General features: G+C 36.2%; 1 protein-coding gene across 1 annotated transcript in view; it reads left to right on the top strand.

Moving 5' to 3' along the window:
- Nucleotides 1-10,920, top strand: part of LOC141349674 (uncharacterized) — a 36,764-nt gene continuing 25,844 nt past the window's right edge. The window contains exons 1-2 of the mRNA XM_073853299.1: nucleotides 1-331; nucleotides 2,467-2,575. Coding sequence (XP_073709400.1) covers nucleotides 3-331; nucleotides 2,467-2,575 — 438 coding nt within the window. The 5' untranslated portion in view covers nucleotides 1-2. The remainder of the gene's footprint in view (nucleotides 332-2,466; nucleotides 2,576-10,920) is intronic.

Genomic DNA, 10,920 nt, shown 5'->3' with positions numbered 1-10,920 from the left:
AGATGGCCTCCGCTTTGCTGTTTCTGGACATATGGGAGGAGTTAAAGAAAAAAGGGAAGGAGGAGTTAAAGAAAAAAGAGAAGGAATTGGAGGAGTTAAAGAAAAAAGAGAAGGAATTGGAGGAGTTAAAGAAAAAAGAGGAGGAATTGGAGGAGTTAAAGAAAAAAGAGGAGGAAGCTTTTAAACTGAATGAAGATGATCTCATCTTTATTTGTGAGTTAATTCTGGGGGCTCATGAAAAAAGCAATCGAAAGAACAAATCCTACCTGTATGAGATTGTGAATAATACATGGAATGGCATCGATGTGCGCAGATGGGACTACTTTGCACGGTAACATTTATGCAAATTTACTTATTACAGTAACATTTTAAAGTAAGGGTCCAAAAATAATTAGGCCTATGTACCAATATCTGAATTGATTCTTAACCAATGATTAGTGAAGCCAAAGAGTAATCAAGAACTCTAAGGGCAAAAAGTCAAGGGATTAATTTACTGGAAGCAACTTTACAAAGTTTGTTTTGTTTAGAGTTTTTACTATATATAAACTAACAGTGTAGTACTAACAAGCCAGTGATATTCCAGATAATATGATTTTGCACATTGTTTAAACAGTAATTATGATATATTGCAAACTATCTTGCACTCCCCAATTTGGAATGCTAATTAGCACTTACAAATATTTTATTTAAAATACTTATTGTGTTAACTTAACTCTTTCCCCACCATTGACAAGTTAACTTATCAATTAAGAGAAAACGCTTTCTTGCCAAATAATTTTTTTATAGCAATCCATTTTACTGGTTTTATTTACTAGGTGGTGCTCTTACCCACCTTATAAAACAAATAAGCCTCTACAGATCCAAAAACATTAAAAACTCTGTGTATGTTTTGATTATCATTCTGAATCTGATTGCAAACAAACGTTGTTTATCTCTACCTACCCATATTTGAGAGGTGATAAAAGAGAACAAATTAAGATAGGATTTTTTTGTTTAAAAGCAGAGGGTATATTTTTTCATTTGATATATTGTATGTTTCTATGTAAAGAAAAATTTCCTAAAGAAAATTTTCTGAAAGGCATAAAACTTTTGTGAAAATTATAAAAAATGCTGGCGCTGGCTGGCAAATAAAAAAAATGCTGATGGGAAAAGAGTTAAGAATTACATTTCTATGGGGCGGTTTCCCGGACAGGGATTAGACTAGTCCTAGACTTAAACACTTTTAAGAGCTCTCCAAACTGAAAACAACTTGCACTTACAGATCTTAAAATACATCAGGGCCCTTTGTTTTACTTCAAGATGCACACAGGTAATGTTTTTAGTAAGGCATGTTGTTTAAAACTAGTTATATTTCCTAATTAAACTAAGGCCTAGACCTGGATTAAGCTAATCCTGATCCGGGAAACCGCCCCTATATGTATTAACATTAAAGGCGGAGTGTACGATCGTGTCATGTTATGTATTGTTTTCTAATTTTCCCCCCTCTTTTTAAATCATTCTCGCCTGGAGGTGGGGTTAAAGTTGGGGTTTTGGGTTAGGATGTCTAAAATGTAACAGAAAGTGAGTCTAACCCCAACCCCAAGTGACAATGGTAAGAAAATAGGAAAAAACAAAGACAAAACAATACATCAAATGAAACGAAAAAGAAAGTCCTGCAACGCACACAAAAAACTATTTATAGAAATTCATGTGTCACAAAAAAGACATTCGTGCTCAAGGCAGGGTTATTATAGTTATTTTAAGGGTTTGCCAGCAGATGACAGGTTGTCTTAATAAACTAACTATTAGCAATGAGATGATGTTTTCTGAACCGGCCTGTTGGCTCGGGGGCAACACCCGGACAGCGTCATACACATCACGTGACGCTGCTGTGCAGGTCAGGAGTTCTAATAGACATTAGTCTAGTGCCACCTATTGGTCATTAATGATTCAGCAACATCTGATTATTTATGATCCGGTAATACGAGTGAATCTGTGTTCAACTGCTGATCCAATAACAAGTTTATTTAGTTTTAGTTCGTTTTGCAGGTCCACATTATAGTTGTAGTTTAGTTTTCAGTTTTTTTTATTTTTGGAAACCTTCAATTTTATTTCAGTTAACGAAAATGTTTTTTTACTAATAGTTTCAGTTTTCGTTTACAGTAATAACCCTGGCTCAAGGCACAGAAAAAATCTGAATTTTGTGCCATGGACATGAATAAATTGATCAAATTTTGCATGACTATAACACGACTTTCCGTGAGATCAGTCTGACAAAACGACGTGGTTGAACTGGAGAACCCATGGGTCAAATTTGGCCAATGTTAATTAATGCTAAGAGAAGGGTTCTTGGGTTCTCCAGGGTTAAAATCCAAACCCATTTGACTTAATTTCATTATTGGAACACAAGAGAAAATACATAAGATTCTGTCTAACATCCTGTGGAACTTTAATGTAACAATACCATTTTCTATGTTACTTTGCACGAGACTGTCATCATCTAGGCGTTCCAAATGGTTTTGACTATCAACGTTTGCTCAAGTCTGCAAGAGTGTGTGAGGTGGATGATGGGAAACACATCTGCTTTCGGGACAAGGTACCTGATTTTTCTTCATATGCACAGTAAATTCCCCAGAGTTAATTTAACACCACTTGGTATTTATATAGGACTTTATTGTGTGATACACATGACACTTGAATTAAGCTCTGAGAATGTCCCTAACAAAAATGTACCTTGATTGTGAACTTACAGAGCAAGACTCCCACCATTAAAATAACATTCTTGATGTTGCTTCTCAACTCCAGTTCTTTAATCCCTTCAATGACTTAAAGCCAAGTGCACAGTTTCAGAGGCAATAACATAAACAAACCACTTCCTTTAGACTTCCGCAAAGAATTCATAACAACAGTCTATTATTGAGAATAGATTATTTCTAATAACAAGGAAAAAACAAAGGAAATTATCTTAGTTCTAATCAAAGCTATTTTACTGTGTAAAATCAATGTATACAGTATGTTAAAATGGTCATATTATGAGATTTTTTAGGATGTAAAATAAGTCTTTGGTGTCCCCAGAGTGCATGTGAAGTTATAGCTCAAAATACCCCACAGATAATTTATTATTGCATGTTAAAATAGCCCCTTATACAGTAGGTCTTAGCAAAAATGTTTTCTTTTCAAATACGAATGAGCTGATGAAATGCAAACACTGATCATAATAGCCCTTTTCAAACAGACATTATGGAAAAAAAACACGGAAATGCTCTCAGCATTGTTTGATTTTTGGTTCATTCATACTGCCAATGATTTTCCAAAATCTGTGCTTGCATTAACATAGATGCCGTAAAGATCCTGTAAAGACACGCGACGTGTTAAAAGTCCTGCACTTGGTAGTTTTTTCTCTGCACCATCTGAAGTTTGCTTATAATCCGTGATTTCTCTCTCAAGATACCACACGTGTGCATTTTTTTTTTTATGATAAGACTATAAAGGAGCACATAACACCATAACACTCGTTCTAAGAGTGCAGACAACTGCGTTTACATGGAACTTGGAGATTTGTCAGGTTTCTCGCAGACATTGACTACGTTAACATGCTGTAAATATTCGGGTTACGGTCAGGTTAAAGGGCGTTTTGCAGGTAAAATGTTTCAACGAATTTGTGCAATTTGCTTGTTGATAATAAACATTTAAACTGTTATTCATTGTATTTTATGTTGTTGGGTATCACAAAACCCGAAAAAGTATGAAAAAGTACAGCGGTTTGCAATGATTCTCCTTTCCCCCACAACGCACTGTATGACGTCACGCTGGGGAGAGAATTGACCAAAGCCGCCTTGAGAGCATTGAGAATGACTATAGATAGATAAGATAGATAGACAGATAGATAGACAGACAGACAGACAGATGGATAGGCTAGTATAGAGAGATAGGCAGACAGCCAGATAGCATAAGGTTAGCATATCTTCGTGTAGAAAGTAAACAAACAATTAACATACTCGTGCATGCTGGCTTGAGGGGGTCCATGATCCTGCCTGAAATGGGTGTAACTTTATGCGATCTTCAGCACAAACGGTTTTGGCAGCATGTCTCTAATCCTGGAAGGTGAGTGAAGCACGTCACGTCTGTTCGCGGGGACCAGCGATCCAAACGCACTCACTTTCTTACAGCCAGTAGCGGAATGGCAATCGAGAGAGTCGGGACTTTCCCGGGCCGATCTGATAATAGTTATACATTTCGAGTTATATTAGCAACACCGTCTGGCGGCGTGATGTGCGCCGGTTCCCGCAGCCCGCTGGTCAAACTGTGCAGGCAGCCTCTCTGCTCAATAAAGTATATAAAAGTGCTCAACCTGTTCGGCAGGTCCAAACATGTACAGGATTTATAAAAATACGGTGATCAATCAATGAGCGGTTCCTCCTCAAATGGCATAGTCTGTCGTGATGTAAAAAGCCGCCGAACGCCTGTTTATTACAGTATGTATGCGGTCGGATCCGAGTATGCTGCAGCTGCTGACTGCTGCTGCATAAAATGATTGTGTGATTCGTTATAATCGCATAAACAATATAACAAAGCATCCTTTTATTTCACAAAACAATATATTTGAGATATTATTTGATAGACTAGTAAGTGTGGATTAAGGATGTTTAAAAATCTCTAGCCTGGTGGTCAGGACATGAATGGATCAAATCAGCAGATTTGCGAAGTTTTATTTATCTCCACATATATCATAAATAATAATTAGCATGGTAACTTTGCAGTATAACACATTATATATTTCCTACGATGTATATATGATCTCCAAATTATATACGTAAGTATTAAACAGCAATAAATGTCTCATCTATCTCTATGGCTCTGGCTGAGTCTTTCTCCACTTCTCCCCAACATGACGTCATCGCAGAATTGCGTTAAAAAAACCGTTAATACCAAAAACGTAAAAAAAGTGGTCTTTAAGACCATTTTTGAGACATTTAAAAAATTACACACATATCTTGAGTGATTTATGTACCCATTAATCGACAGTGGTGGTTAACCTGCAACATACACTTTAAGGTCATTTACATGCATGAACAGAGAGAGTTACTCCTGTACGCATGAAATTTGTAATCAATTGGCAATATCCCGATGTAAACGGTGATTAAAGGCTAAATGCAGTGATTTTGCATGGCGGTTTTACCGCCTTTATTTACTAAAATAAATTATTATTTAAATCCAGAACAATGAGGTGCACCGATGTAGAAGCAGGGTAATTAAAGGGGCCGTGAATTGGTCGATTTTATTGCTTTATGGCGTTGATTGATGTCTACTTATGCATTTCGCGTTGTTTTTACATTCAAAAACATCAAAATAAATTAGTAATACGCTATTTTGTAACATGGATTAGTGGCTGTCTTGAGAAATGGTTCGTTTGAAGGGGCGGGCCGCATTGAAGACCTGAACGTAAACACCCACTGCTATGATTGGACAGCTTCATTCCCCGTCATTACATGTAGGGAAATGTTTTAAAAACATTAATGTGATAAAAATAGCAGCCGAACACAAATATGTTTGAGACACAAAAGATTCTGGGTGCTAAACATGATACACATAAATGACAATACGTATATTAAAGTAGAAACAAAACTCGACGTGACTAAATTACCGTATAAAACACAGTAAGCGTGCATCCGAATCTAAACTGCGTCTAATAAATCCTTATCAATAACTTTGTATATTTCTATTTTGCTTGTGAGGTTGCTTTTACATTCACGTAATGTTAAATACCACAGTTATATGATAAAAAATAAGCTTTGTTGAGTGTTTGACCATTCAAACGCAACTTGCCTAAATTACCGTATACAACACAGTAAACGGGCATCAGAATCTAAACTGCAGTTGATAAATCCTTCCTTATAACTAACTTTGTATATTTCTACCTTTAAATTACAGTCGTATTGTTAAGTGTTGTACCTTTATTAATCGTTTAATGTTTTTAGTAAATTAAAACAGTCAACAAACGTATTTAGACACGGATGTTACAACAGGACATATCAAGCAATCTCTTTTAACAAAGCAATAGTGAAACGCAGTAACTTAAATAAAGTAAAATGTCTTACTGTGAATTATACTGCTGTGTCATTGTTGTCAGATCCAATATAAGTGGTGCTTCTGAGTCTCTCTGCAAATCCAGCATCGACTTCTTTACAAATGAATCCATGTCCATAACGTTAACAAACGCTCCCCACACGAGCTGGAACTTCTTCAAAAGCAAACTTTATCCAAGCATATTGCTAATGTTAAGTTCCAAGCCTCCGAATTGAAGTATTTAGCTTCTGTGTTGTTCCCATGGTTGTTCCAACCATAGATATGTATAAAGGCTAGATTTAGGGTTGCCACCTGTCCCGGTTTTACCGGGATTGTCCTTCTTTTTAATAACCTGTCCCGGGAAATTTATCAACTCTCCCGGGACACTGAATGTCCCGGTTTTCGAAACGCTATGTGAATATGAAATTTAGCGCGCGCACGGCAGAGAGGGAGACCTTGCGTCTGTGTGTGTGTTTGCCTCATTTAGCCCATGTAAGACAGAGAGCTTCCTGATTGGCCTGTTTCAGGACATCAACCAATCAATTGTCAGTGTGGGCGGGCTTTTATCTCTTCTCCCGAACCAAACTAATCAGTGTATCTAGAAACAGGAGCGCCATGACAGAGGGAGAGTGCCCCAAAAGTGAAAATAAGACACATTTTACACCAGACTACACGAAAGTGTATCCCTGTCTTAAAAGAGTTAAAATCTTGCATGGTGTAGAGTTTGTAACAGTGACTTCAGCTTTTCCTATGGCGGGTTAAATGATTGTACAATACATGTTGAGGTGAGTTCAACAAGTTTAATTTCATGTGCATATTTGCTAGTTGCTATTAAGACCTGTTTAAAGTTGCAATGGAATATAAATAAAAACAGTTTACATAAATAGTATAAGCAGCTTTAATAAATTGTAAACCTGATTTACATATTTTAACATAATGTACAAATAATTGGGTAACACTTTACAATAAGGTTCATTAGTTAACACATAAACTAATAATAAACTGCACTTATAGCATAAAGCAATTTTTTATCTTTGTTAATGTTAATAATACATTTATTTAAATCTTGTTAACATTAGTTAATACACTGTGAACTAACATGAATAAACCATGAGTATTTTTATTTACTAACGTTATCAAAGATTAACAAATACAGTAACAAATGTACTGCTCACGGTTAGTTCATGTTAGTTAATACATTAACTAATGTTAACAAATAAGAATTGAAAAAAAGAGAATTGTAAAATTTTCCCAATAATTGCATAAGCCTATAGAAATATTATGCTATTTTGGGGGGGGGGGGGCTTGTGAGCAAACCAATTGGCCGGGTCATCTATATGTCCAGGTTTTTTATCAGACATGGGTGGCAACCCTACTCAAGGCGGAGTCCCTGACGGCATCACCTGGCGGCCATCTTACGACAGGGCGCTCGCTCACTCGTAGCATTGAGTTTAATGGTGCAGGTACTTTTAAATGACCATAACTTGCTCAATTTTCTACCGATCCTCAAACGGTTTGGGTTTTTACAAACGTTATTAACGTGGCTATAATTCTGGATGCTTTAACATGTTTCATGAATTTATTTTTTATTTTTAGTATAGGTATGCAGTGTCATAGGTACATCTTTGACGTTATATAACAAACCAAACCGTTTGAAAATCGGTAAAAAATTAAGCAAGTTATGGTCATTTAAAAGTACCTGCATCATTAAAACTCAATGCTACGAGTGAGCGAGCGCCCTGTCGTAAGATGGCCGCCAAAATGCGGACGTTGCACTCAGTTGGCCAGCAGCGCGGACGAGCCATCTAGCCTTTATACATATCTATGGTTCCAAAGCGGTTCTTTCACAACCGAAAATGCGTTTCCATGGTATCATAACAGATCACCGCGTCAAAATAAAAGTCTCTCAGAAAAAATGTATTTAAAAAGTCATTTTGGTTAAATTTGTCAATCTTTAAAGACATGTTTACAAACACACGTGTCACGCGAAGGTGTGGGCGGGGCTACAAAAGTAGACTTGTCCTTTTGGTTATGGGGAGGTGTTTCAATTCTACTTTGATGTCATAGATTTCCGAATTTTTCACTGGAGTGTTTAGCTGGCTTGGTGCCAAAGATGGTTATATTTCAGTAGCACGGACGTTTTCAGTTCTGAAACTTGCAGGATGTTCATTTAAGTATGATGACATCTTATATAACAAATTATCAAGTTAAAATTGAGTTTTTGATTCACCGCTCCTTTAAGTTACATGTCTTTTCCCTTATGAGAAAAAGATTAACAAGCTATACTAGCCTGCAGCTTAATATATTTGTGAAAAAAATATATAAATTGAAGAACAATTTCTTAACCAGAAGGTTTTTAAGTTCAAATTTACAGAGCATCAGTAAACACAGAACACAGCTGTGTCTTAAAGAAATTAAAATTAGACCTGTAAATGTACAAAATTAATGTAATACAGAAGGCAATGAATATTTATCTATGGCATTTTCAATAATATATTAGTAGATAAATGAACGTGTATCTATAATGTATGAAAACGAATAAATTATTATTTTGGCTAAATTAAGCTGAAGAGATCATTTTTAGTCAGACTGATTTGTCATCATTTCAGAACAAGCTTCATGGCCGGCACTAGCTAGGGCCTCAAGCTTGGAGGGGGGCCTCCATAACTGCCAAATCCATGTGCGCTAGTCCGACAATCACTACTGACAGCATTAAGTAAAGTTTTAAGGTGAGTTCGACTTTATGTGGAGCATCCGCTGCAGGAACCGCAGGCGGATGACATCAAGAGAACAACTGATAAGCAGACTCCTCTATATGATTTCTTGATTCGCTCTCGCTGTATTTTGATATCATCCACTGTCGGTTCTTGCAGTGCCTCATAAAGTTAAAGAAGCTTAGATGAACAGCATTCAAATCACTGCAGCTGACCGACTTTGAGTGACGCTGAAAGTATCATGTCCTTTGATTCCTGCTTAGCAAAAGCAGCATGCAAAGACAGTTCAGCACATTATTATTATTAATAATTGTACTTTGAGTGGCATGTGCACAATAGCATTGCGTGGGGGGCTGCCAATCAAAATAGTCAAGTTAAAAAAGTTTGTATTTAAAGTCAAATAGCAAACAAACTTGCGTTATTAAAGTAGCCTACCTAAAGTAAACTGTCTACTTTCCCCTGTAAGTCCTCTACACTTTATTTTAGTTTTCAAATCATGAAAACATGATACATATTTATTGGGAAAAAACTATTTAATTATTCTGCTTAGTGGTTTGTTTAACTTCCAGTGGCAAATGATGGATATTTAAGGTATAAAAAGGTATTGACATAGAAATATATCCATAGTCTAATAGATAACTTTATATATTGGTTCAGTAAGAGGGGAATTCCTCTTCATACCCAGCTAAAATAAAAACAAAAACGTTTTTTAGGAGGTGTTTATCTGTAGTTTTTTACAGTTAGGGTTTTTGCAATGTGTTGTCTTACTGTTGTGTTTGTGTTATCACAAAAAGGCGGTGTTTTAAATAAATTACTGCATCCACAACAACAAATTTGACCTGTCTTAAAATTATTAACACATGTGGTTTTGCATAATTTCTAATTAAATTTGAACATAAATTTTTTTCAATTTGTTAAATTTATAAAACAGAAAAGTAATGGGGAAAACATGTTTAATCACTGTAGTGGTCAAATGAATTCTTACATGGTAGAAAAAAAACTCTTTCTCTGATTACTCTGAAAATTAAAGAAGTGTGAGGGGCCTCCAACATAAATTTTGCCTAGGGCCTCCAAATATCTAGAACCGGCCCTGACAAGCTTATATGTTATGTATAACAACATTATATCCAGAGTTGGTTGAAAATATGTAGAAATATAGCTTATGCGAGTAAAAAAAATACAGAACAAAAACTGTTAGCTCACGCGAAACGAACGAAAAGCCGTTAATTAAGCGGACTCTCTGCAACAGAGGAGGTGCTGAAACAGTCGAGTCGGCAAGATGATTATCAATGTTTATAATCACGCAGATGCTGTTGATGAAAAACTTTCATATCTAAATGTCCAGGTAAGAGTCAGGTGTTCAGTCAGTTAATAATAAAGCCACCGGCGTTTTTGGTTGCAGCTTCCTCATCCACGGAGCGGACGCACCCTTACAAAAATTAACCATGCTTTTATTGTGGTAAAAGTGTAGTAACCATGTTTTTTTTTTTTGTTTTTTTTTGGTGTATTGATTATTATCAGCAAAACTATGGGTTTACTACACTAACCATGGTTTAACAATGGTTTTTGAAAACCATAGTTGTCAAAACCATGGTTATTTTGTGGTTACCATGGTTTTACTACAGTAACCATGTTTTTTTTTTACTTTTTTCATTTATATTATGTTGCTTTTAATCTTTAAAACTGCATCTAGATGCAGACAATGCTACAGTTATTCTGTCATCTTTCACTTTTTTCACACGTTCACTGTATGATTTAACGAAATATGAATAGCAAGTATTACATTTTGTGATTGGTTTCCTCCTTGCTCTAAAAGTGTGGTGCTGTGCTGCATCTCGCCATATTATCCTCTACTCCTTGTTTACTTCCGGTATACTCATACTGCGTGCAGGTTTTCTGGCCCATACAAGAAGTTCCTCTACTCACAAGACCAAGATTCCTTGCGAATAGAACATGGGCAGAACACAAATCAAAGTTCCTTTTGATGGGGATATGCCGATACACGTTTACATGACCAAAATTTCGGTTTAGAAAAGGGGTAACCCAGGGCTGATATTCGGGATTTTAAAAACTGGAATATAAGCATATTCGTGTTATTGCCGGTGTTAATGGCCGTGGCCGACCGGGTTATTGCTAATATTCCGGATGTGAACGGGTTATT

Source organism: Misgurnus anguillicaudatus, chromosome 15 (assembly GCF_027580225.2).
Source record: "Misgurnus anguillicaudatus chromosome 15, ASM2758022v2, whole genome shotgun sequence".
Lineage (NCBI taxonomy): Eukaryota > Metazoa > Chordata > Actinopteri > Cypriniformes > Cobitidae > Misgurnus > Misgurnus anguillicaudatus.
Note: the sequence above shows the minus strand (reverse complement) of the source record. Positions and strands in the feature narration are given on the sequence as shown.